Below are 27742 nucleotides of genomic sequence, written 5' to 3'. Positions count from 1 at the left end.
ATATATTTTATTTATTTATTTATTTATTGATTTCCTAAAAAGAACTGGCTCATGAGTCATTCATTCTGGCAATTGAACTACATGGGCAATATTTTTGTTGTTGTTTTTTTTTCTTTTTCTTCAAAATTCACTGAAAAGAACCGGCTCATAAGAGTCATTCATTTCAGGAATCGGACTGTAGGATCTTGGAGACAATATTAGGAAAGTTCAAAAGATGCAATTTTAAAATCAGTATTTTACCTAGCCCTACCAGTGGCACAGAAATCATACTTCACCTTTCAAATAAATGCCACTTGGTTTGATATTTTGTATCTAATACAATGACATTCATACAAGTGTGGCTTATGTGTGATTAATATTTCGGGCCACTCCATGTCTTTGTATACATAACTTGAAAGGAAGACAGACATATTGGAAAAGGCAGTTCTAATAATGAAAAAAAAGAGAACATGATCATAGAGAGGCAGAGAAGTGAGAAGTATCACTAAAGAGGAGTAAGTGTTGTTGTTGGTGAAGTGGGTGGAGCAATGACGGTAAAAGTAGGAAGAAATAGTGTGATTGTGTGTCATAATGAGATGTGTGGAGGAAGGACATATCACAATGTTTTTGACATGCATTTTAGGGGAGTGTTTTGTGATCACTTTGTCCTTAATTCTGTATTAGAGTAATTCAGATTCATTAGTCTGCCTTTTAATTAGATCATTTATACATTTCATTTATATGTTGTGCAGCGTACAGCTTCATGGATTGAGATAATTGACCCAGTCCCTGCTACAGAAATGCACTCACACAAAAACGCACTGAGGGTTGATCCATTTCCCCTGGGGCCCCGTTTCACTCCATCATAATCAGTGTCTCTTCTCAGACACACTGTCACACAAACACACAAACAAACACACACGCAGCACCGCTGCTGAGGCCTGGAACATTCCGCGCATTCAGCTGTATATGGGAACACTTAAAAATAAGCCATAGACACGATCACACTCTTGAAGTTTTTTACTAAATCCATTTAAAAAAAAGAGATGAAGCCTTCTAGTGCGTTGTGTAGATGTGCCAAAGTTAGTTAATTATTTGTTTGTAGTAGTGCACTTGTGGCAGAATAGAAGTGCTTGTTTAGTTGTCCTTTCGTTTTGAGATCATAATATGCCTTTGGATGGGTTTTCTGCCCCTAAACTAAACTTTATTTGTTTCTTAGGTGCTGATATGTTTTAAACATGAGTGGAGTGGGTGAGAACTCACTTGAGCCACTGTGCTCAGACCGAAAGCGCAAACTCTCCACATGTGACATGCCAGGACAAGGGTGAGACATTTTAGGGTGCACAAAACAAGCAGTATTTTAAATCTTTGAAAGTTTTTCCTCCCTATAATTTCGTGTGTGTGTGTTAAATCTACAGATGTGACAAGCGCAGGAGGGAACAGGAGAGCAAGTATATCGAGGAGCTGGCTGAACTGATTTCGGCCAACCTTAGTGACATCGACAGCTTCAATGTCAAACCAGACAAATGTGCCATCCTTAAAGAGACAGTGCGCCAGATACGACAGATCAAAGAGCAAGGTACACGTCTGCTCGCATGCCTCTTTTATATGTTAGTCTGTGAAAATATTGACTAAACCCACAGTGTGTGGAAACTGATGAGTTTCCTCTGTTTTATAAAAACGCTGCCACCTGGTGGCAGGTGGATTGATATGTTACTGTAGTCTGGCCTCCTAATATATTTGAATGAATATTTGTAATTGTGTCAATTCAATATATGAGTGAATATTTGTAATTGGGCAACACCTTTGCTAGTTTTAGATGATAAAATATTGTTTTTGACAAATAAAAAGTGCTAAACATGACTTTATCTGGGAATATAAATGAATCTGAATGAGTGGATTATCTAGCAGTAAAGCTATCTCATTAGTCATTTTAGTCTAAAATCAGTAAATCAATTTTCATAAAGAAAAATCATATTTGTAAGATTCGAGGTATGATAGCACTGTGTTCATCGTTCTCATAATTATGTAATACATTCAGAACTGTAGTCTGCACAAGTTTGTTGTGTGAGACAGGCCTGTACGTGCCTTTTCACTTGGACTATATAACCTAGAGTTCACACAGTGAAACGATGAATAGGCGTTGGTGTTCGTTCTTCCTTATTTGACATTCCATCGGTTAATAGTGATTTACAGGAATGAAACCTACAAAATCTACATATCAAAATGAACAGACCCATTTTTCTGCTGTTCCCTTGCTATAATATTCTATAAGATATGATTTTTTGTGGCGAGACAAATAAATATTAACACTAGCTTTCTTAACTTTGTTTCTTACATTTTTTTGTGTCTGTGTTTTTGAAAGAAGGCTTTTATGCTCACCTTGGCTGCATTAATTGAATATAGTGAAAGCAATTATATAGTGAAATATTTTTGCGATTTAAAATAACTATTTTACTAATTTTAATAAACTATTTTCTATTTTAATCATTTTTCAAATAAAATGTATTTCTGTAATGGCAAAGCTGAATTTTCAGTGAATTGTCAATGATCCTTCAGAAGTCATTCCAATTTGCTGATTTACTGATTTATCAGTGTTGAAAACAGTTGTGCTGCTTTTTTGTTTTTCAGCGTTCTTTGATTGATAGAAAGTTCATTTGAATTTATCAGCATTTATTTGAAATGGAAATCTTTTGTAGCATAAATGTTGTTACTGTCACTTTTGATTGATTTAATGCATCTTTGTAGTATAAAGTGTTAATGTCTTTCAAAAACGATTTTTGTAAAGAAATACACTACTGTTCAAAAGCCGACCCCAGATTTTTGAACATTAGTGTATATCTTTACAACTGTGTATATTTTTCTAAAATGTTTCTAATATGTGGTCTGTATTCACATGACTCACAGGTAAAAGCTCATGTGGCGATGATGATGTCCAGAAGGCGGATGTGTCCTCTACTGGTCAAGGGGTCATCGACAAGGACCATCTGGGCCCTCTGTTGCTCCAGGTTAGATTAGAAACTTAAAGGTCAACGGTCACCAGAAGCTCATTTCTCATACTGGCATCCTAGTACTAGCATCCAATTGTAAGTTAATGTTTTCTAATAATAATTCTGAATATCTCTCTCTCTCTCTCTCTCTCTCTCTCTCTCTCTCTCTCTGTGTCAGGCTTTGGATGGGTTTTTGTTTGTGGTGAGTCGTGAAGGCAGCATTGTGTTTGTGTCAGATAATGTGACTCAGTACCTGCAGTATAAACAGGAGGAGCTGATCAACACCAGCATCTATAACATACTGCACGAGGAAGACAGAGAAGAACTGCATAAAAGCCTGCCCAAAAACAATGGTATATATATGTCGATGTTTATCTTTTAAGTGAATGTTGCTCTTAACTGTTCACGAAAAAATAAGCATATAGGTATAAATCATGAAATCATGGCAGTAAGTTCATGATGTGACTTGAGCATCATGCATAACATTTTTGTATGCATGTTAAGCTCCCAACAGTGTGTCATGGGGCGGTGATGCCTCCCGTCAGAAGAGTCACACATTTAACTGTCGCATGCTGGTGAAGTTTGGTCATGGCGGTCCTGGAGGTGAAGAAGGCGCTGGTGGGCCTCGCTACGAGACCATGCAATGTTTCGCTCTCACGCAGCCTAAAGCAATGATGGAGGAAGGGGAAGGTCAGTAGTAAATTTATGGTTTATTATTTCAGTACTTTTATACAGATTGATGTCTGTATACTTTGTCTTATTGAGCTGCTTGTGAATTAGAAAAGAGTTTTTTTTTTCTCTTCCTGTCTATCAGATCTGCAGTTGTGTATGATTTGTGTAGCACGGAGAGTGACGGCAGTGGAGAGGACAGAACGATTCAGTACTAGACATGAACTATCAGGTAAAATTGATTACAGTGGCAATTTAACTCCATGTTAATCTCGTCAATGCAACTACTGATAAAAAAAAGGCCAAAATTTACCATAAATTAACAATATTAATTAAAATGACTTAAATTATAAATATTGTGGAAGTTAATCCGATATTTCCACAACATAAATATAATATATATTTTTATAGTGTATATACAGTATATATACAGTGGGTACGGAAAGTATTCAGACCCCCTTAAAATTTTCACTCTTAACAATATTGCAGCCATTTGCTAAAATCATTCAAGTTAAGTTTAATATATCGCCAAATGCGAGTAAAAATTGGCTTTGGAGAGTGTATGAAACTGTCAGTCGCCAGATGGCCGGTAACATTTTTATAAATTCTAACAGTGCAATGTTGTTAGGACATAAACGTGAACAAATGTGAACAACGCTACGTACAAGTGACTGGTCAGTGCTGCTTCATCACAAAAGGTTTAAGCATTTGTAATGTAAATATTCAAGAGCTAGAACACACGAAAGGACACGTTACTCCCGCGTTGTGTGGGAAATTTAAACAGCCGAAGCCCCAGCCTGAAAGCCACGTCTTGAGCTCCTGCGCTTGAATGTACAAATTTACACAAAATTATGTCAAAAAGGCCTGTCTCGGTAAGTATCCTAGTAAAGTAGTTGGTTCTTAAGAGAACATAAACAGCTGAGAAACCGGACATGACCTGCACGCGACAATGTGTCAAAAGACAATAGAACCCGTTATAATGCGAGTAAAAATTGGCTTTGGAGAGTATATGAAACTGTCAGTCGCCAGATGGCCGGTAACATTTTTATAAATTCTAACAGTGCAATGTTGTTAGGACATAAACGTGAACAAATGTGAACAACGCTACGTACAAGTGACTGGTCAGTGCTGCTTCATCACAAAAGGTTTAAGCATTTGTAATGTAAATATTCAAGAGCTAGAACACACGAAAGGACACGTTACTCCCGCGTTGTGTGGGAAATTTAAACAGCCGAAGCCCCAGCCTGAAAGCCACGTCTTGAGCTCCTGCGCTTGAATGTACAAATTTACACAAAATTATGTCAAAAAGGCCTGTCTCGGTAAGTATCCTAGTAAAGTAGTTGGTTCTTAAGTGAACATAAACAGCTGAGAAACCGGACATGAACTGCACGCGACAATGTGTCAAAAGACAATAGAACCCGTTATAATCCGTGATACTGTCTACACAGAAGGCGGCGTGGTGCGGCGCGACAACAAATCCCCGAAAGTAAACTGATTCTCCATTCTATTTCTGAAATAGTCCAAACACTTTTCAACTTTGCACTTCGCTTTGTCACATCCAGTGTTGTCAACTTTAAGCTGCTGCGGCGTAGACACGGTGTTAAAATGATAGACACAGAATTCCAATAATCCTGCTATTGTCTGCGTTTTTAATGTTGTTCAAAGAAAATAGGACAAAGAAAAAAACTATCACTCACTGCTCTTGAACTTTAAAAAAAGATATAAAGACTATAGTGTTATTTGATTAGCATAATTTATTAAAGGGGTCCTATTATGCTTTTTCACTTTTTCAACTTTAGTTAGTCTGTAATGTTGCTGTTTAAGCATAAAAAAGATCTGCAAAGTTCAAAGTCCACTTCAAAAGGAGATATTTTATTTAACAGAAATCACTTTTCAAAAACTACAACGAACGACTCGTTTGGACTAAAACGCATATTTTCCAGGATTTGTGATATCACAAATATCGACGAATGGGATGAGACTTGGTTGAGCTGCACTAGAGAAGGCAACGAGTGTTATCACTATGTCGGAGACACTCTAGCTTTCCCAAGGCAGACGAACTTAGAGTGGTTACAATCATCCGGGTTTAAATCGCACTTAAATTGATTTGATTTTGACGCAATATTTACACTGAAGCTCGCAGGCGGCTATGGTAAGGGGCATGACATTTCCCGACCAGGCGCCGAGTGCTGCCAATCACAACACGCACTTGCCCAGCTAACCAATCACAACACACACTGGCCCAGCTAACCAATCACAGCACATTTCGTATTTCAGAAGGCGGGCCTTCATTTGATACACAAACTATTCGAGCCGTTCATGCCAGACTGGGGAGAGAGGTGTTGTAATAATGTAAAATATGTAAAAAATAATGTGTTTTTCAAACAACCTAGTATGAGAGCCTGTTCTAGTGCACCCCCAAAACAAAATCAAGACTTTGTAAAAGAGCATAAGAGGACCCCTTTAAATTTCTGTAGGCTACATGAAAATCACTGTTAGACCTGCCTGTAATGCACCCTTTCCATTTGTATCTTTGTTGTATATAGTAGGCTATTTTGTGCTATGGCTTGTAATTTGATTTGTTCTTATTTTACAACTGACTTTTTAATAGTCTTTAAAAATGTAGACTATTACATTTATATTGGTTAAGCTAGTAGTTTTAGCAGGTATCGGAACTGGAATCAAGGATTGTGTTTTTATTTTGCTATTATCAAAAATGTTGGTGTCATAACTGTCTGTTTTTTCCGTGGCTGGCAAAAATATTTATTGCCGGTAAATTTCCTTAAGTCACCGGCCATTGGCAGGTCTGGCGAAAAGTTAGTTTTAGGCCCTGTGTGTGTGTGTGTGTGTGTGTGTGATATAATAAAATATTTACAAAAATGTGAGGGGTGTACTCACTTCTGTGAGATACTGTATATTAGTGCTGAAAAAATTAATTGCATGTGTTAACATGCTAATTTTGACAGCACTAATACATATATGCACTAATAGCACTAATAGATATGGCCGGTGACTTGAGGAATATATATATATTATAAATATTTTTTACATTTTATATATATATATTAGTGCTGTCAAAATTAGCATGTTAACACATGCAATACATTTTTTCAGTTTAATGGCGTTAAAAATATTTACCGCATGGGCGGAGCTAGGGTTGGCCACCCCACTCACAACTGCTGCTTCTGTCTCTTTTTTTCTTGACAATAATTGCGTTTATTTAGACGCAGAACGTTTTTACGACCACATCAAATGGGAGACTTTCAGACGTGCACTCCAACTTCGCCTCAGCACGAGGCACTAGTCAAACGAGCACGGAAAAGGTACAGGTGACGAGGAAGCTTCAGTAGAACAACAGTGAACCGCGGTCAGATGGCCATATGTCAGTAAATTTTCCTGTCCTGTCAGCCGTTACTGTGCTCGTAGCACTCTTCAGTTGCACACACAAATACGGCGGTGCGTGCTATATTATATTAAAGCTCAAAAGAAACTGAGCATGCAGTGTCGTAGTTATGTCGTCAATTAAGTCATGAAGTTACCGAAAAAGGCAATTAAAGCTGCCTTAAAACTGCATGCATGTAAGTATTTGTTATATATGAGTCACATTTAAGAACATGTCTCTGAAATGCAGTGGTTTTTAAAACTGTCTTGGAGCAGCCCAGCACTGTCTCCCTCATCTAACACACCCGATTCAACTCGTCAGCTCATTAGTAGAGACTTTAAGTCTTGAAGTGGGTCAGAAAAGGTAAAGACAAAATACGATGCGTGTCAGATCCACATCATGTTAAGCATCTGCAGCTCTTAAAGCAGCCAAAATAACCTAATAACCCAGCTGCTGTGATGTCTCTTCATCAAAGAACAAAAGAAAAAAGAGGAAATCAATAACTTTTGTAGCTTTAAGGATTCATTTATTTTTAGTTTAGAATTTAGTGTTTGATATTGAATTTCTGTATATTTCCTACTTGCTGAAGGGCACTGGTAGCTAAATATGACATTTATAATTATTATAGTTACTGTAATGTTGAATCTCCTAGAGACATCAGTAGTATTGGTATCAGTGATACTCGCCTTCAGACAAATAAAATGATGCCATTAAACAAATATTAAAGATATACTGTCTTTGTTGTTTCTATATTAATTTGAAGATCGAATGTGAAATTATTGCAATATAAAGTATATTAAAAAACTTTAATGTTAGGTGGGATTAATTGTGATTCATTTCAGAAACAAATGTGCGATTAATTCGTGAATTTTTTTTAATCGATTGAAAGCACTACTATATATATATACACAGTGTATGTGTGTGTGTGTGTGTGTGTGTGTGTGTGTATATATATATATATATATATATATATATATATATATATATATAATGACGTTTAATTTAGTATGACATTTAATGTGGAAATTAATCAGATACAACACATAATAATATTTTATAACTTTATATAGCATATTGCCATTTTATTCACAGTAAATATTGATAACGTTTAAAGGACAAAACTATGAAACCGATTACAGTGAAATCACAAAAAAAATTACATAAATTACATTTAGTACCACATCTGAGTGTGTTCATTTGACCACAGGCAAACTGATCGAGATAGAGCAGCAGAGCCTGTTGCACACCACCATGCGTCCTGGCTGGGAAGATTTAGTGCGCCGGTGTATGCAGATGTTCCTGCATCGTAGTGAGGGTCAGCCCTGGTCCTACAAGAGACACTATCATGAAGGTATGTGGTAATACACCTACATGGATCTTTTCTCAGCTCAGCTCAGCTTGATTCTTTCCATTAAGTGCGTAAATGAAGTAAATTGCTCCATAGAAATTATGTTGAAAGACAAAATGGAAGTGTGAATTCTGTAACTTGTTAAAATGGGCGCAGAAATAAAACCATGCTGCTTTAGTGCTGCTTTTGCATGCAGTGTGAACTGGGTTTGACAGATTGGAAACATGTTTTATTAATATTGTTTGTATTCTTCTTTTCAGCATATGTTCATGGTAGAGCAGAGACTCCACCCTATCGGTTCTCTTTGTCAGATGGCACTCCAGTAACGGCACAAACGCGCAGCGAGCTCTGCCGAAACCCTGTCACCAATGACCCGCTCACCTTCCTCTCTACTCATCTTCTGCAGAGGTTTGTTCCCCTCTACCCAAAGTCAACAGTTATATACTGCTCTGATTTTACATGAAAATACCTCCGTGTTCTCCTCGCCTTCACTTATATCTCTTTCACACAGGGAGCAAAATGGATACAGGCCCAATCAGGGTGGTGTAATGCGATCAGTTATGGGAAATGCCAATCCGAATGCCCAAATGGGCATGGGCAATACCAGAGGCTATGGTATGAACGAGCAAGGTCACATGGGACCCAGAGGAGGAGCTATGTATGGCCCAGGCAACAGGATGAATCAAATGAACCCGATGCATCAGATGAATCAAATGAACCAGATGAATTCAATGAATCAAATGAATATGAATCAGATGAATTGCATGAATCAAATGAGCACTATGAATCAGATGAATTCTATGAATCAGATGGGCCATCCTGGCATGAATCAGCACCAGCAGGGTCAATTTCACGGTGGTGGCTATGGAATGGGCATGACAAGTCCCTCCCAAGGAAGCCCTGGCATGAACCCTGCTCAACAGAATCTCATGGGGTCGCCACGGATACGAGGGAGTCCTAAAATGGGTGCAAGTCCCTTTTCTCCTGGTGGTAAGTGTCCTGGTTTTGCAGTTTAGAATTAGATGGGTGGAATATTAGGCCTGCGGAACAAAACTGAATTCTATTGAAAGTTCCTATTCCACTGAATTCAAACTTGTTATTCCCAAAGTTCTACACATCCCAAGTGTGTTTATTAGACATTTTAGCTAATTTGATAATCCTCTCACCTGCCAATATATAAGGGTTGGACCCGATGGTTAAGTAGTTTACGTTTTTGCAATTTTTATCCACCTAATTTTGCAACGCGGAAGTAAGCTATTCTCTGTGAATTTCCGACTTATGATTCATTGGCTGCTTTACCTAGAAGAATGCAATAAATGGTGAACCTGTTGCACAACAAACCAATGTGTTTATAATTACAGTAATAGATTGAAATAATGTGATAAATATTAGTTTGCAAAATTAAGCAGCATAATAGACTGTTTTTGTACAGCTAAAATAACTTGAAGTGAATGACACTGGAAGCCTTGCACTTTCAAGTTACAAATGGCTGCACGCGCTCTTACATTTAAAAATAAGGTGGCTATTTTAACAAATTTTATTGTATTTAAGTCAAATCTGCAGATCATCCCTTTCAACCATCAAAGAAAATGTGCAAAATGTTTTCAGATTCTACTGACCTAATTATACTGGTGTTGTGTTTATTAGTGCTAAATTTGAAAACTAGCTTTCTTGATTTTACAGGCATGCACTCTCCCATAGGTCCTGTGGGTATGAGCGGCAGTGGTGGATCTTCTGGTCCATCAGTTGGGAACACCTTCTCTAGCAGTTCTTTGAATGCCCTCCAGGCCATCAGTGAAGGTGTTGGCTCTTCTCTACCTTCAGCTCTCAACTCTCCTGCCCACAAATCCGACAGCTCTCCCAGCATCAACTCGACCCAGTCAAGTCAGCAAGGCCAGACCGGCAACAGCAAACCCAGCGCTGGTGACTCCAAGAGCCCGTCAAGTGCTCACAGCACAGGGTTAGATCAGCAACAGGCCTCTTCGTCGGAGACCACTGATAAACCGGACAGCCAGTCCAGCAAGGATGCTTCCACTGGGGTGGAAGTCAACCGGAGAGTCCCTGACGGAAAGGGCCACAAGAAGTTACTTCAGTTGCTCACATCTCCAACTGAAGAGATTGGTATTGGGACTGGTGGACCTGTCCCAGGACGTGCCTCCACTCCAATGGGTCCCGACTCAAAGGAGACAGGAAGTGGCATGATGAGTCCTTCATCGACAGGTGTGTCCTCATCATCAGGAAATAGCGTAAATCAGCAAGGCTCGGGTGGAGTGTCATCCACAGCTTGTCCCAGTGGCCATCACAGCTCTCACACCTTACAGGAAAAACACAAGATACTCCACAAGCTTCTTCAAAATGGAAACACACCCGACGAGGTGGCTCGCATCACAGCCGAGGCCACTGGTAAGACCTCTCTTGGTTCAGAGCTCCCTGGCGCTGAGGGGAGGAATCTGGATCTCAAGCAGGAGCAGCACAGTCCGAAAGAAGGAAAAAAGCCACAAGCCCTCCTTCACTATCTCCTCAATAAGGATGACTCCAAAGAGCCCAATGCAACAGAGGTCAAGCCAAAGCTGGAGGAGCTGGAAGGGAGAGGGGCCGCTGGAGGGCAGGGGTCAGGGGTCACAACCTCCAATTCTAACAACCAGGAGGGCAAAGTCAAGATCGAACCACCCGATGAGGTATTTACAGTTGATTCGTACTTCTCATGTTGGGTCCATACTTCTGTACGTCCCAATAACACATCTGTCCTATATATTGGGATTGATTTAATAATAAATATAAATATATACGTTTAACAAAATAAATAAATGTAATATATACTACTACTGTTTTTTAAAGAAAGTTATACTATTATTCAGCAAGGATGCATTAAATTGAACAAAAGTGACAGTAAAGACTATAATGTTATAATGTTACAAAGCTTTTCATCAAAGAATCCTGAAAGAAGTATCATGGTTTCCACAAAAGTATTAAGCGGCACAACTGTTTTCAACATTAATAAGAAAAGTTTTTTGAGCACCAAATCAGCATATTAGAATGATTTTTGAAGAATCATGTGACACAATCTAGCTTTGCCATCAAAGGAGTAACTTACATTTTACAGTATATTAATTATTTTTAAAACCGACAAAAATGATTAAAACAGTCGTTTTAAATTGTAAAAATATTTCTGTTAAATTGTAATATTACTATTTATACTGTATTTGTGGTCTCTCTCCCGGAATAATTTTTTCATTGATTAAACGGAAAGATTCTATGATTTTTATCAATATTATTGTTGTTACTTGTATGTTTTATAGTGATTGCTACTTAAGAAAATTGTATTATTGTAAATGATGTATTGAAATCATACTGTTCATGTTGCCATGAATATAGCCATTGTTGCTGATATGGTGATAAAACATAAATAAATAAATACATACATACTGTATTTGTGGTCAGATAAATAAATATTCGATTAACTAAAAAATACCCTTTAATGTAATATAATTAATTATATTTTGAAAAAGCATTATAAGTCATTGCTTATAAATCTGAGCTATGGTTTTAAAAACAATATAAAACTATCTTTGCACATTTTGACAACTAATACGTTTTGCTTTGTTGATATGCAAATTCAGAATTATTATTCTAACATAAATACTTTGTTTTGTTTTTCCAGCTGGATAACTTAGAGAGTATTCTTGGAGGGCTAAGGAATTCTGGTTCTGGAATGTTTGCTGATTCTGGAACTGGAGGAATGGAGGGGGGCAATAAGCAGGGCAATGGACCTAACAGCACTGCACATGGTGAGTCACAACACCTTGAGCGCCTCAAAGTCAGAATGGGGATGTTGAAAATTTGTTGTGACTAGATAACAACGTGTAAAGTTTAATAGAAAATGTACTGGACATATATTTTAAAAGTTACTGCTAATGACCATGTGGATGGCCAAAGAAAGCTGGCCATTTTTGTTAAAGCAAATTGTATGCATTATTGTGTTCCAGACCGGAAAATCTGAGCTATGGTTTTAAAAACAATATAAAACTATCTTTGCACATTTTGACAACTAATACGTTTTGCTTTGTTGATATGCAAATTCAGAATTATTATTCTAACATCAATACTTTGTTTTGTTTTTCCAGCTGGATAACTTAGAGAGTATTCTTGGAGGGCTAAGGAATTCTGGTTCTGGAATGTTTGCTGATTCTGGAACTGGAGGAATGGAGGGGGGCAATAAGCAGGGCAATGGACCTAACAGCACTGCACATGGTGAGTCACAACACCTTGAGCGCCTCAAAGTCAGAATGGGGATGTTGAAAATTTGTTGTGACTAGATAACAACGTGTAAAGTTTAATAGAAAATGTACTGGACATATATTTTAAAAGTTACTGCTAATGACCATGTGGATGGCCAAAGAAAGCTGGCCATTTTTGTTAAAGCAAATTGTATGCATTATTGTGTTCCAGACCGGGAGGGTGTTGGTATGGGTTCCGGTCAGCGTGTGCCCTTCCAGAGGGCAGTGTCTGTTGATGGTAAACCCCTGAGCGGGCCAGGCATGACTGGTAGGAGGAGCGCCCCTTCCTCTCTTGTCAAACAGGAGCATATTGACAACCAGATAGGCATGGGTGAGTCTATCATATTTTCAAGTTTTGAACATTAATCTTATGTAAACTGTATAACTGTATATGCATTCATTCTTTAGCTGAATTTTAACATTTCCAACATGCTTTTCCCAGGAGGTCCAAACAGGCCAATGGGAATGCCCAATCGGCCCCCTATGGCAGGTGCTGGAGATTGGGGAATGTCCAGTTCCGGCAGTCCTGTCGGACACCCTGGCATGGGTCGCACAGGCATGGACCACAATCCTAAGAGCTTGATGGGAGGACCCATGGTTAACCGATCAAACAGCGTTCCTGCAACCAGATCCATGTTGCAGCAGCAGTTGATGGATATGGGTAAGTTCTGTTAACTTAAAACCAGCAGTGTGGGTCTATTACAACAGGTAGCACATCAAATTAAATCTTTCAAACTACATGATGTTGTTTTTGCAGGGCCTTATGATGTAGGAATGGGTAGGAATTCATTCAGTGGGCAGGCACCTCCACCACAGTCCCCTTCGTGGCCAGACAGTGGGATGGGAATGGAGGGAGCACAGAATGCAAACAGGTAATGTAAATGAGGCTACACTAGATCTACAGCTTGAGTTAATTTGCCTGCATTCAATTAATCCTAATGTTTAAAATGATGAAAAACAGTGTTAGCCAACTTGCTAACTTCTGCTAGACTTATTCACTGAAATGGACATTCCTCACATCGAGTCACACACCTTCTATCCAAAGCCCATCAAAGTTGACAGCTCTTTCATGTCTGCAAAAAGGCATCATTGATAAATATTTTTCTTAATTCATTGTTTTTTTGTGTTTTTTTTGGAATCCCTAAACAGAAATGTATATGAAAACAAATGTATAAAAAAAGAAAATGTATGTATTTGTGTATTTGTTTGTTTGGAATAATAAAGTATGACCATTTTTTTTAAATGAGATGAATCTAAATATGAAATTAAAACGGTAGTAGGTGGTGGCTAGTCACTGTCTTAATGAGTCATTGTCAATCATTAAACCAATTTGTTCAAACTATATATATATATATATATTTTTTTTTATTATTATTTTTTTTTTTTAAACAAAATTTAGTTACATTCATTTTTAAATCCCAAAAAAATACTTAAAGATATATTCTTTAAAAATAAGTGTGTGCATCTGATGATTAAGTTTAAATACATTTTAAATAAATCTTGCTTTAAGGATGGCTTTTACACACACAAGTCAATAACGTCCGTCCAAAGCCCATCAAAGTTGACAGCTCTTTCATGTCTGCAAAAAGGCATCATTGATAAATATTTTTCTTAATTCATTGTTTTTTTGTGTTTTTTTTGGAATCCCTAAACAGAAATGTATATGAAAACAAATGCATAAAAAAAGAAAATGTATGTATTTGTGTATTTGTTTCTTTGGAATAATAAAGTATGACCATTTTTTTTAAATGAGATGAATCTAAATATGAAATTAAAACGGTAGTAGGTGGTGGCTAGTCACTGTCTTAATGAGTCATTGTCAATCATTAAACCAATTTGTTCAAACTATATATATATATATATATTTTTTTTTATTATTATTTTTTTTTTTTAAACAAAATTTAGTTACATTCATTTTTAAATCCCAAAAAAATACTTAAAGATATATTCTTTAAAAATAAGTGTGTGCATCTGATGATTAAGTTTAAATACATTTTAAATAAATCTTGCTTTAAGGATGGCTTTTACACACACAAGTCAATAACGTCCTCTTTGTCTGCTTTGTATATATCAGGCTGCCATTTAATAACTCTCTGGATGATCTTCTGGTCCCTCCGTCTACCACTGAGGGCCAGAGTGATGAGCGAGCTCTGCTGGACCAGCTGGACTCTCTACTCAACAACACTGACGTCATCGCTCTGGAGGAGATCGACCGTGCCCTTGGCATACCGGATCTCATCAACCAGGTACCCTGCCAGTCTGCTTCATGGAACAGATGCGTTCAGTTTATAAATCACAATCCTCAATGTTGTGGCGTTAGATATGTTAGAGCTGCTGCCTAGCCACATTCACTGAAAACCATCATCTTGGTCTTTTTTCTCTATAGGGTCATAGTTCAGACCAGCCCCCTCCAACAGACCCCTTCTCTGGTCCTTGCTCGGGACCTGACTCTGCTATGGGTATGGACACCAAGGGCATGTATGGACAGGGCTACCCGGGCCCCCCTTCCATGGGGATGCAGGGCAGATATGGTCGTGGTCCCAACCCAGGTCCTGGCCCTGGACCTGGACCTGGTCCCATGCCAGGGCAGTCTGGACCAGGGTTTAACCCCATGATGAGTCAGATGAACCAACAGGGTGGCTTCCCCGGAATGGGCGGTATGGGCGCTATGCATCCTCGTGCTAATTTGACAAGGCCTCGGATGGGGAATCCGACCAGATACCAGCTCCAGCAGAGACTGCAGGGACAGCAGGTGAGCAGCTGCCCTCCAATAACACTAACAATTTCTGCAGGAAGTGTAATCGATTATTGTGATGTTACAGCTGATGCACATTTTAGAAATTATAGTGTCCCAGAATCTATTTGCCCTTTATTATTTTGTGTACTGTAGGATTATGACTAATAATTAATAAAAATTTAAAAAATCAAAAAGTCACTATCGATTAGTCAGGTTATTTTTTTGCTATGACACAAAAAAACTGGTGCTGCGTCAAAAAATTGCATACTTCCCTAATTTGTATGCAAGACGAGTAGTATGTCCAAATTCATAGTATTAGGAAAAGCACCTGGATGACTTGGCTATTTTGCCGAGATTATAAAATGTGTATTTGATGGAGACTTTACCCATAAGGCCACACGAGAGGATTAGAGAATTAATGATAAGTGAAGCGGCGTAACTGTAGGTCACATGACCATATCAGCATGGCAAATTTAGTACATCCAATTTTCATTCATGCTACCCATTGTAACGGGGCTGACAAGACGTGAGACATGTGGATCCATCTGCAGACTTTATTTAAGAGACGTGGTAAACAGGCAGGGTCAAAACACTGGCAAACAGGTATATGGCGGGCAAAACACAAGAATAGTCACAGGGCTAGCGTAGGTCACCGATAAGCAGACAGAATCACAGGGGCGAGACGAGAGGGAGAAATCCAAGAAAACGGGCATAGATCAAAAACCGCAAAAACAGGCAAGGCAAGGCAAAACAAGGAAAACACGGAGACTCGGAAAGGGGTACAGGCTAAACAATACTCAGCAGAGAAATGTGGTTAGAGTGGGTGTTATATAGTGAGTGAGGTGATTAGAAACAGCTGTGTGCAATCAGTGCAGTGTGCAAATCGTGCAAAGAATGATGGGAAATGTAGTCCGGGGTGCTATGCAACGGTTTGTGTTGTGCGAGAGTCAATGTAATGGAAAGGGTGACCTCTGGTGGTGAATAAACGGAAGTCCATGGACTGAATTCGTGACACCCATATTCATGCTATATAGAACATATTTTAACAGTTTTTAACAGTTGCAAAGTAAATTTCAAACAAAATGTAGTACCCACTAGACAGTATGCAATATTGAATGCAGCCTGGTGCGCCACTTTAACTTTGGAAAAAAAAAACACATTCACTTAAATTCAGATTTAATTACATTTTTTTGGAAAATAACCACATAGAGAAGATTATTAATGGCAAAAAAATCTTTAAAAAATGGGGGAAAAGCATTGTATTAAGAGAACTTGCATTTTTGAGAACTGCAGTTGAGCATTATTGTAGTTTTAAACAGTGAATATTTTAAACATTTAGTAATAAACATTAATAATTTCACAAAATTCAGTAATAAATATTAGCCGTCCAAAGTTTAGTTCCAAAATATTCTTTTTAATTTTGAAATACCAAATTGGTAATATTTGGTTCATAATATTTTGATTACAAATTTAGCTCCACCATTTCAGTGGTTCAAATTCAGACGCATTTCAAGAAATGCTCTTTGGGTTTGATTTACAGAAAAAACAGTGCTTTTATTATATCAAGGGCATTTGACATTAATATACTTCCAGAGCAGAACATCCCAAACACTGATTAAATGTTGCTGTTGTTGTTTTCAGATATCTTGAGATTAAATTTTGTTGTTATACATAAATTTTACGTTCTAAATTGCCAATAATTAAAGGGGTCATATGACGTTGCTAAAAAAAAGAACATTATTTTGTGTATTTGGTGTAATGAAATGTGTTTATGCGGTTTAAGGTTAAAAAAACACATTATTTTCCACATACTGTACATTATTGTTTCTCCTCTATGCCCCGCCTTTCTGAAACGCATCGATTTTTACAAAGCTCATCGTTCTGAAAAGCGAGGTGTGCTCTGATTGGCCAGCTATCCAGTGCGTTGTGATTGGCCGAATTCCTCAAGCGTGTGATGGAAATGTTACGCCCCTTACTATATTGGGATGCCTTGTCCTGGCCGGAGCGACGAGACAAAAACATGAAAACCCATTATAAACGAGGCATTTGTTGCATCCAGTGGGGACATAATTACTGATTATAATGACTTATACTGTCTTTTTACGTGTTGCGTAGCATCGCGCCACGCTTTAAATATGAAAACGGTACGTACAGTCTTTGAGTCAGAACAGCCGGCATTGTAGTCTACTCTCCCAGGATCAGGAAACAGTCCTCCATAAAATGCGTTGCACCCACACGAATATTTGGTTTGAAGTGTTCTGGAACAGTGTTGTAAATACAACTTAACCACTGATTTCTAGTCATGTCTTCTTTTGGAAGGCCAAACAAAGTATTTTCGCTTTCACAACGAAACACACAGCGTCACACACGACATGGAGGCGGCAGCAACAACAAAACTACAGCGAGAATCAAAGTTACGCCTTCTTTCTTTGCATGAACATTTGGGCGGTGTTATGCAAATCTTCCCACACAGTGATGTAGACATGTGGGGCGTGTTTAAACGAGGCGTTTTAGGGGGGCGTGGACGAGTCTTAACTTTTATAAAGAATATCTCTTTGGGTTTGAGACTTTAGTCTTTGCAACTTTAGGGATCGTATCTATGCACGAACAGCTTGTAACACTCCAAAGAGAAAGGAAAACTTGAAATCAAGTGATATGACCCCTTTAAACATGAAATCCTATATCCAACACAAGTAATGATCTTTGCATGATAATTTTATTGTATTGATTAATCAGATTCAACATTTGAATGTTCCTTTGCTGCAGTTTTTGAACCAGAGCAGGCAGGGCATGGGAATGAGGCCAGATAACAACCCTGCAGGAAACCCTGGCATGAGACCCAGCATGCAGCCAGGCATGGGCGGACAGGTAGCTTTTCATCTTTTGATGATATCTGAAGCCTTATATGAGTTCATTTTCTCTTTTTAATATCGCCCTTCCTCTATCTTTCAGCCTGGTTTCCTGAATGCTCAGATGATGGCCCAGCGTAGCAGAGAAATGATGAATCTTCAAACAGAGGTATCAAAAGATGATTTCAAAATATACGTTTCTGAGTCTCTCAGTGATGTTGTGTGGAATTGCATATATGATACTTAACCGCCATTGACAAAGTATGTAGTGTAACTGAAGTATAGGATTTTATTCAAGACTGATGTAGCAAATCATAACAAGTGTCTTTTGTAAAATAGTTTTAACCCTTTCAGATTTTAAACATTGCTTTCTCTTTTTCTGTAGATGAGAAGACAAAGGGTGATGATAATGATGCAGCAGCAGCAGCAACAGCAGCAGGTTGCAGCCGGAGGCTTTAGTCCCCCTCCTAATGTCACAGCTCCTACAGGAATGGACAACCCTATGGGAGGACCACCAATGAACCAGCCTGGCCAGCAGCCCTTTAACTATGGAGGCAACTATGGTAGGCTAGTTATAATGGGATCTCGTTGTTTAAAAAAACGTACTATAAAATAATTAGTAATGAGACATGTTGGATAACACAATTGGAATAGAATAACAATTTGCTTGGGTATATCATTTGCTAATTACCTGCTATGCACTTTCTTGTTGCTTTTTTGTAAATATCTCCGTGTTGTGATTTCAGGTATGGGCCAGCAGGGGGACCCTTCATTTGTGGGAACAGGCAGCAGCCCCCCTAACAATATGATGTCTGGTCGTATGGGTGGCCCTCAGAATCCCATGATGCAACAGCACCCTCAGAGCAATCCTATGTACCAGTCTGCAGAGATGAAAGGCTGGGGACAGGGGCCCATGCCCATTAATAAGTAAGTTATAAACCCTTTTACTGCAGCCTGGAAATGCCAGAGAATTTTTGCTTTCAGGTCTTGAAAAACAATTTAATCATGCAAGATACATTTCAGACTCGTCTGACAATAAAGTGTTATATCATATATCATATCATATCATATAGGTCTTGAAAAACAATTTAATACAATGTCAAAAATCCTGAGAAGTCATGAAAATGTAATGGTAATTACTATAGTTTAAAAATATAAAATATTTGATATAAAATATACACAAATAAATGTAAAATAAATACATTTAATATTTAAAAAGCATAGTTAATATCTTTAAAAATAATATGTAATATTAATTTTAACATTTACATTTTTTACTATATATTATTGTATTTCTAGTTAGGGTTAGTTCTAAGCTCAATTCTAAAATCAAATTTAACCAGCTAAAAATGCTGTAAAATAAATTGTAGAAATCATTGGTATCCATTGGTCAAAAGCAGATGTTTGTATTGGTAACTAATACTGAAATAAATAAAGCTAAATATAAATATAAAAAAGACAAAAGCACATAACACAATTACTTAAAACAAATTAAAATGAAGAATAAAAATAAAAGCTAATTCAAAACATTAATGTCAGTAAATACTAATATTTTAATAGTATATAAATAGTCCTACAATAATACTGGTGTGGAACACTGTTAAATATAAACGCAAAACCTTTCAGACAAGAAGTAGTGAATTAATTGAACCTGTCAATCACAACAATCAAACATTAATACATGGTCTTTAATAGAGTTATGCTTTATTGGGTGTATCTAAGTCATTCTCCTGTTTGATCTGTTTCCTAGTTCATACGCGCAGCAGCAATATCCCCAGCAGGGGGCACCGGGACAGTACGGAGGAATGATGATAAACGGTTCTATGCAGGGGGGTGTAAATGGCAACGGTGCAGGGCAGATGCCCCCAATGCAGGGCCAGATGGGCATGAATGCCATGGGCATGGGTCGCATGCCAATGGGACCCGATCAGGTACAGACTGCGTTGATTCAGTTATATTTGCGGAGTAGTTAATCCAAAAAAGGAAAATTTACTCACCCTCAGGCCATCCGATATGTAGATGAGTTTGTTTCTTCATCAAAACAGATCTAGAGAAATTTAGGATTACATCACTTGCTCACCAATGGATCCTCTGCAGTGAATGGGTGCCGTCAGAATGAGTCAAAAACAGCTGATAAAAACATCACAGTAACCCACAAGTAATCCAAATGACCCCAGTCCATCAATTAATGTGTTGTGAGGCACAAAGTCTTGTGTTTGTAATAAACAAATCTATTGTTAAGATGTTAACTTCAAACTGTTGTTCCTCTATCCATAATATTACTTTATCTAGTGAAAAATCGTCTGAATCAGGCTAGAAATATGCACAGATCAAACACTGTTTACGAGCAAAAACAGTCCAAATCTGTTCTAAACAAATATATTGGTAGGTTTTGATGTGAGAAGAAAACAGGAGATGGACTTTTTCCACTGGAGCAAGCATTATTATAGATTATGGACTCAAAAGTGATGGTTAAAATTAAGTTAAAACGCCTTAATGATGGATTTGTTCCTACAAACAGCCTTTTGCTTTACAAGACGTTAATTGTTGGTCTGGAGTCGTGTGGATTATTGTGACGTTTTTACCAGCAGCTTGAACTTTCATTCTGACGGCACCCATTCACTGCAGAGAATCCACTGGTGAGCAAGTGATGTCATGCTGAATTTCTCTAAACACGTTCTGATGAAAAACAAACTCATCTACATCTTGAATAGCCTGATGATGAGTGAATTTTCAGCAAGTGTTCTATTCCTTCAAATGCATTAAAACATACCATGTGTTACTTATCTGTTCGTGTTTAATGTGTGTTTTACAGAAGTACTGCTGAGGCAATGAGCCATCTCGGTCAAATCTGGATTTTAACACGGACTCACACATCAGTCCAGTGACGAAATGTCAACATGAAGCTATGAAATCCACCTCGTAAAGGAGAATTCACTGGAAATCTCCAGCGAAAACTTGACTGAGAGAGAAAAAGACATGGAAAGGGAAAGCGAGAGAGACTCCGCCTTCTCTGTGGGCTTCTTTCTGAATGTGCCCAGTAGTGAGTGCCGCAGGCTCTCTCCTGTACATGGCTGTACTGCAGTACTTAACATAACCACCAGGGGGAACAGAGTAGGAACGGTTGTGGTACCACTTGACAGTGTGGGGGAGCACTTTATTTTAAGGCTAGTACGCAAAGGATAGTTGCAATATATTTCTTGCTTTTCTAGCCTTATAGAACGATTATGTGCATATTTTCTATTTTAAATTTGTTTCGGACAAGCCTTGTTTGAATTAAAACCGTGAGAATTGTAAACACCAGAACTTCACCACTTACGCATATCAAAGCAATAATCCTCCTCTCAGTGCCACCGGCTCAAAGTGGTATGTCAACAAAAAGCATATGGTACCACAGTATTAGACAGGATTTTTTTTCTTTTTTTGTGTGAATAAGATTAGAATTGTAAATACTGTATGCTACATATGTATCATACATGCTTTTACTACATACTTTTTTTGCACAGAGTTTGGGCCCGGATAGGTCCATCTTATCTATATTTTAGGTCAATACTGCTCTGGGTTTTACATCTATTTGAACTTTTTTCAAAGGGAGAAAATATTTTATGTTGATCTTTTCCAGCACCGGCTCTTTTTCTTTCTTTTCTTTTTTTTTCCCCAACAATGACTGCCATTGTTTTGATGGCACTTTTTTCTAAATGTTTGACATCGGAAATGTGATGCAGTGACGGTTTCATCATTTTATTATCATTTCTATTTGTTCTTCTGACCGAAAAAAAAAAAATGGTGCAAGTTTTCAGATGATTATGTTTTTGCTCTTTAAGCTAGCTCTTACTAAGAAAAATAACTCACTTTCTCACTGTGTTGTACTCTCGGTTCTTCAGAAATCTACCTTTAAGAAACATGCACAATCCAAAGATATTTTTTCAGTCTTTTTTTTTCTGTTTTCTCAAGTTTGACTACAGAAATGTATCCATTTATAAATGTTTTTGTGCAAATGCGCAGAGTAAAAGGTACATATCATATGAACATATTACTACATATTATGATTTTGTACTATATACTGTATCCATAAAAAACCAAGTATACCGGTTTATTTTTGAGGCCAGTTAATATTGTAGCAGTATTGTCTGTGCTTTTGGAGGGTTTCTCTATCATGCGGTCTATTCGCTCTTCAGTTTGTTTTGTAAGATTTTGATGATTATGAATATCTCCAGAACTGCCAAGACAACTTGTAACTACACACCTCATTTTAAAACTTTTCTTAAACCACTTTTAAGAGCCTCTCGGATGTGCTTTTTAAAAGTATGAGTAATAAGGAATCCATTCTGACAAAGACTCTCATCCGTGCATCTCTGAAGTGCAGTGATCCTCAGCCGCTTCATTAGTTCAGTCTTTACCATCAAGTGACTTCAAATAATGTTGATTCCCAGATGTGGGAATGACATACAGTGGGAAACTAACAAGAAGTCAGTCTCTTCTGTCTTTTCAGGAAAGCAACACTATCAGTTGTGTTCATTTCGCTAGGTTACTGTTGATTGTGACAAAGTATATTTTGAAATGTTAATTCCGGGAAATTGAGGTTATTCTGGTGTGTTTTCAGAACTGGTTGACTGAGGGGTGTGAACATGGAAGATAAGCTCACATTTTACAGGATGTAAATGACAATACACGTAATTATTTTACTTGATGTTGATATTGTTGTAAATAAAAGTTCTATTTAAACGTGACATGTATTTCCTGCAGTCTCTCGTGTGTGAGATGTGTGTACATGTTTTTCTATCCCGGTGGGCAGGGCTCGAATTGAGTCATGGGGGGGAGGGGATAGCATTATTGAATGATTCAATAAATCATTTATTAATACATTGCTGCCTTGCTGCCACCTACTGGCGGTTTTATTGTCATCATTATTTGTCCATGACGGGCCTAAGCCACCAGACAAGGTGCCAGCACTACCAACACAAAAACACAATTAGCAAAATATTGACCAAAATTCCTCCATTTCAGGCACCAGAAGGGAAAAAGCGTATAAATAATAGTTAATTGAATAAGGCAAATTGTTTCATTAAAAAAATTTTTTTTTTAATTTTGTGATCATCGTGTAAGATTAGTTACAGGAACTGAAAAAAAGAAACTGACCACACCATCCCCCCTGAAATATTTTTACAATTCGACCACTGCCGGTGGGGATTAAACCTGAACACACACCGACTCATGGGGACTCGTGTCACCGTGGGGACCTAAATTTAGGTCCCCATGGTGAAACAAGCTTATAAATCATACAGAATTAGTTTTTTTGAGAATGTAAAAATACAAAAAGTTTTCTGTGAGGGGTAGGTTTAGCTGTAGGGAGATATAATAGATGGTTTGTACAGTATAAAAACCATTACGCCTATGGTGAGTCCCCATAAGGATAGTAAACCTGTGTATGTGTGTGTGTGTGTTAACCTACTTTATTTCTTTTTACTTTGGGCACCCAGAAGTGAGGTAAAGTTTAAAAAGAAGTCTAAAAGTAAATAAAGTTTTCTTTCTTTTTTTCTTTCTTTTAATGGTAAAAATGTAAGAGATGTACGGGTTAGGGTTTGTTTTTAGTAATCTATGGAATGGCCCCATTTAACTATATATTATTGAGATATTCGTTTTATTTTATTTATAGTTGTATTTTACTTTTCGTTTTTTCCATTTTCAATATTTAGTTCCAAGTTTTAGTAATTTTGTTGTGTTTTCATTTATATTAGTTGTTGTTTTTGAATGTCTAATTAATTGTATTAATGATTTTTCTATTTATTTTAGTTTGAGTTCTTTTAGTACATCAAGTTAAACTAAACAAAACTGAGAAATGTTGCCTTGGAAACTAACAGAAGTAAAGTTTTTGTTTTCAGGGTAGTTTAGTAGAAGGTGGAGTTTAGTAAATGCAATCTACAAACTGTTAATGTGGCTTAAAATGACTAAAGAATTTAATTAATCTAAATTTACCTAAATACTTAAAAAGATTTCTGTGAAGGATAGGGTACATAAAATATTGTTAGTTAATAATAAAAAGTGGTAGGTCAAAGCAAAATCTTCATAAAACCAACGTGTGTGTGTGTGTGTGTGTGAGAGAGTGTGTGTGTGAGGGTGAGGGTGAGTGTGAGTGTGAGTGTGTGTGTGTGTGTGAGTGTGAGTGTGAGAGAGTGTGTGTGTGAGTGTGTGTGTGTTTGTGTTTGTGTTTGGGATGACGTGAAAATGAAGTTCATCGTGTTACCGCAGAGGGGCGCTAGAGGCTAAAATGTTCAGCTTCAGAACTACACCTCGAACTTTATCTTTGAAAAGGGGATCGTCTTCATCTACCTCAATAATAATAGGGCGTAAATAGCATCTAATTACAACGATGAGCGTAATTAAAACGGATGTAGCCTACAGATTATCCATCACTTTTCCGTCTGAGATAAATTTCAGTATACAAACATGTTGGCTAAACGCCTAACAATTTTAACATTAACATAAAATTGCCTTTTGACGCAATTAATTTAAAGTATTTCACACTGGCCTAAAAAACAACATGTTCCTTTTGTCTACTGTTTTCAAAGCGCGTGTTGCTGCGCTTTAGTTGATGTTTTAGTGGAAAAGTTGGCTGTAGTGTGTGGCTCAATGTTTAAAGGCGCAAAGTTCTTTTTAAAAGACGCTTTCGTTGTAGTATGTGGGAAACTATACAGCGGGAGCGAGAGTTCCTTGGCCGTGTTCCCGGCCCATCTGCAGCCCGGGCTTGCGGATTACTGTTTGTTAATGTTTCAATCAGCTGTGTGCCGAGGAATGTGGAGCGATTTAACCTGAACTTCCCCAGGTGTGCGGCGGCGCCGCTCAGTCTGCGCCCTCCCCTGCCCTTGGCACAAAGCGATCACACAAACAGTCACACACACACACACTGGCCGAGCCGCACATCGCGAGGCCTGCAGCTGCGCGCATCACACCGCAGGGAAATGAGAAAAACATTGCACCAGGGAGACGGAATAAATCTTGTAACGAACTGCCTTTTTCTCGGAAAACACTTAACCCTTCCGCTACCCGCCTTTTAAATACTGGGATGCGTAAAAATCAGAGAGTTTAGAAAGTGTTTACAAAAATCACTAGCTAAAAATGACTAATAAATGAAATATTTATTTTTTAAAACGAATTTATTACTTATACATATAAATTATTTTATTCATTTAGCCCAATTTAATGGGACATTTGTTAACCTCTCTTCCATCATATAGATATTTAATGCACTTTTTTTTTGCTGTTTGTTTATAGGCTTTTCATTGTTATTGTCAATGTAGCTATATTCATCAGTTTTATCTGAAGATTAAATGTGGCTATTTTTTATTTATTTAGGCTATTTAAAAAAAAAAAATCAACCTACTATCAAAAGTTTGATTGCTAATTTTAAGTTTTGTTTGCCTTTAAAAGTTACAATCTGAAGTGATAGGTTCACTTTCGGTTTAATTACTGATAAGTTGAAATTGACAAAAATCAAACTGTAATGACAGATTTGTCAGGTTAAATGTTAACAAGGATATTATAACAAGAAAACATGTTACAGCTTAATGTGTTAACTAAATGACCTCTAACCTTGTGAGACCAATTCATTTGAGATGTCAGTAAAACTGACCAACTCAACTTTTTTGAACAAAGTAAACAGCATTTTCTCAACTCAGCCCAACTTCCATCCATTCATTCTCACACCCAAAATTGATAAAACAAGTCCGAAATAGGTCTAATTTTCTTGTTTTTAATTAAAAAACAATATACATTGTAAAAAACACAATAAGGCATTCACATCGTATGTCATTGTAATATACAATACATTCTTTCGCTCAGTAATCTGAGAAAACTTTACAACAAAATAGACATTTTTCTAAAAAGTTATCAAAACATTGGAGAAACTTTGACCCAAAGGGAAATGCATGAACTTTAAGTGAATAATCGCCATGGATTCCACAGCTAACACACATCGACACGTTTGGGAAGATCTCAGAGAGAACGTCACACTTCAGGTCTCATGTCCACGGGTTTTGTGACTCTCTACTGAAAGTTGTTTTCCTCTACAACAGGAGAAGGAGATTCTCCCAACACAGTTCAAGGCGTCACGGTGGTTCTGGTCCATCATCACCTCCGCGCACCTTGTTCATTCTTCGCGATGCTCCGATCAGTTGATGAGAAACCGGGAGCATCAACTTTAACGGCACATGATTCGGTCATCTGAACAGCCGTTCTGCAAGACAAGAGGGGAAACATCATGAGTGGAGTCTTTCAGACATGCTGGCTTGAATAGGTCATTTATTTGAACGCAAAGCGTCATATTCTAGCCAATACTTGATATTTACCTCAACAGAAATGCTGGCCAGTTCCGCGTTCAGAGTCGTGAGGGGAGTCCGAGGAGCGGAGCTCTGGTTCTTCTTGCTTTCCAGCTCCACCTGCAAGTCCCAGATGTAATCAATAACGTGCTGCAGGATCTCCACCTTGCTGGCTTTCTTGTTGGTCGGTAGCGTGGGCACCAGCTCTTTCAGTTTGCTGTAGCAGTTGTTCATGTCCTGCAGAAACATGGTCATCTGCTCGTCCAGCAGCGGGATCTTGCATTTGGAGATGGCCAGGCTCTGGTCGGAGAGGCAGCGGACAACATCCTCCCCTCCAACTTTGCTGCTCTTCAGCGCGCAGGTAGGTCCCACAACTTTCATTTTGGCTGTAAAGGTTGACGGTTAAGTCAAAGGGAATGAGCTGAAGCGATACGCTCGTACTCCTTCAGGGTCTTGAGTCGTCGAGAGTGCGATGACAGTTCACCACATGCGTGCAGAGCCGAGTTGTTCGGTATTTAAAGGATGTCGGCGCTTGTGGGCGTCACCAAACACTCGTGTTTGCAGGCTCGGGCCAATGGGGTTTCACCGGAGTCGCTCGCTCAGCCAATGACAGCGCGGCTCCGTTATCGCAGTTACAATATGCTTGGGGGATGGTGTTACAAATGGAAACAAATGTGTGTCTCCTGCGAAGGATCTGTGGATATCCAGCTGTCTGTGCACTCCACAGGTGAAGCAGACAGATCAAGCGGAGGGTGGGGGTGGTCGAGGATCAACAGACAACAGTTATTACTTTCAAATGAAACAAGCTTTCTTCGTATGTGGGCTGCTTTAAGAAACAAAGCACACTGTAAAATATTTCTTCACCATTTTGTTTCCATCCATTTAACTTGCCACAGTCATTTCTGTCATTGCAGTGGGCGTGAATATAATGTCAACATAACATTTTAAGTTAAAAAAATTATATATATATATATATACATAAAACCTTTTTTTAATTCTTAATTGAATGACCTTGACATCATGAGTGTCTAAAGGGATCATCTCTGCTATTATTTTATTGTCACATGACAACAAAATGGCTTCGTGCATGTTGGTTATGCCACAATGGCTTTTATTTCACTGACAAATGTTTTTTAAATATTAATGATAGCCTGTTTTAAAACTCCACTGACATTGAGCTTTAAAAATAGTTTTTG

At 38.0% G+C, this 27742-nt stretch overlaps 2 protein-coding genes across 4 annotated transcripts in view; one reads left to right on the top strand and one right to left on the bottom strand.

The window, feature by feature from the left end:
* Window positions 1–24504, top strand: part of LOC107551590 (nuclear receptor coactivator 3-like) — a 60771-nt gene extending 36267 nt beyond the window's left edge. The window contains exons 2-24 of one of the 3 annotated variants that reach the window (XR_001604789.1): window positions 1199–1303; window positions 1398–1558; window positions 2887–2987; window positions 3148–3322; window positions 3474–3659; window positions 3784–3870; window positions 8228–8371; window positions 8629–8776; window positions 8880–9358; window positions 10052–11046; window positions 12030–12156; window positions 12818–12976; window positions 13088–13306; window positions 13403–13517; window positions 14720–14891; window positions 15032–15397; window positions 18149–18250; window positions 18335–18400; window positions 18617–18794; window positions 18978–19158; window positions 19982–20162; window positions 21047–22348; window positions 24494–24504. Coding sequence is in view for 2 of the 3 variants with exons in the window: in XM_016233292.1 (XP_016088778.1) it covers window positions 1218–1303; window positions 1398–1558; window positions 2887–2987; window positions 3148–3322; window positions 3474–3659; window positions 3784–3870; window positions 8228–8371; window positions 8629–8776; window positions 8880–9358; window positions 10052–11046; window positions 12030–12156; window positions 12818–12976; window positions 13088–13306; window positions 13403–13517; window positions 14720–14891; window positions 15032–15397; window positions 18149–18250; window positions 18335–18400; window positions 18617–18794; window positions 18978–19158; window positions 19982–20162; window positions 21047–21058 (4440 nt within the window). In the remaining variant the exon portion in view is untranslated. Of the gene's footprint in view, window positions 1–1198; window positions 1304–1397; window positions 1559–2886; window positions 2988–3147; window positions 3323–3473; window positions 3660–3783; window positions 3871–8227; window positions 8372–8628; window positions 8777–8879; window positions 9359–10051; window positions 11047–12029; window positions 12157–12817; window positions 12977–13087; window positions 13307–13402; window positions 13518–14719; window positions 14892–15031; window positions 15398–18148; window positions 18251–18334; window positions 18401–18616; window positions 18795–18977; window positions 19159–19981; window positions 20163–21046; window positions 22962–24493 lie in introns of those variants that run through there. The other 2 variants (XM_016233407.1, XM_016233292.1) reach the window with 2 other exon arrangements.
* A 1457-nt stretch (window positions 24505–25961) lies between these two features.
* On the bottom strand, window positions 25962–27054 carry LOC107556485 (DNA-binding protein inhibitor ID-1-like). The gene is made up of 2 exons (XM_016239650.1): window positions 26577–27054; window positions 25962–26464 (listed from the first exon to the last, which is right to left on the bottom strand). Exons 1-2 carry the CDS (start codon window positions 26925–26927, stop codon window positions 26429–26431), a joined length of 387 nt encoding a protein of 128 aa, XP_016095136.1. The 5' UTR covers window positions 26928–27054; the 3' UTR covers window positions 25962–26428.
* Between the last annotated feature and the right edge of the window lie 688 nt (window positions 27055–27742).

The sequence above is a fragment of the Sinocyclocheilus grahami genome, unplaced genomic scaffold, assembly GCF_001515645.1.
Source record: "Sinocyclocheilus grahami isolate Dianchi unplaced genomic scaffold, SAMN03320097.WGS_v1.1 scaffold2.1, whole genome shotgun sequence".
In the NCBI taxonomy this organism is placed as follows: Eukaryota; Metazoa; Chordata; class Actinopteri; order Cypriniformes; family Cyprinidae; genus Sinocyclocheilus; species Sinocyclocheilus grahami.
Note: the sequence above shows the minus strand (reverse complement) of the source record. Positions and strands in the feature narration are given on the sequence as shown.

Excerpts from the sequence above, each read along its gene's own strand:
- LOC107556485 (XM_016239650.1), bottom strand. The coding sequence starts at position 26,927 with ATGAAAGTTGTGGGACCTACCTGCGCGCTGAAGAGCAGCAAAGTTGGA. Across the intron at positions 26,465-26,576 it reads TGGCCAGCATTTCTGTTGAG|AACGGCTGTTCAGATGACCG; the intron begins GTAAATATCAAG and ends CTTGTCTTGCAG.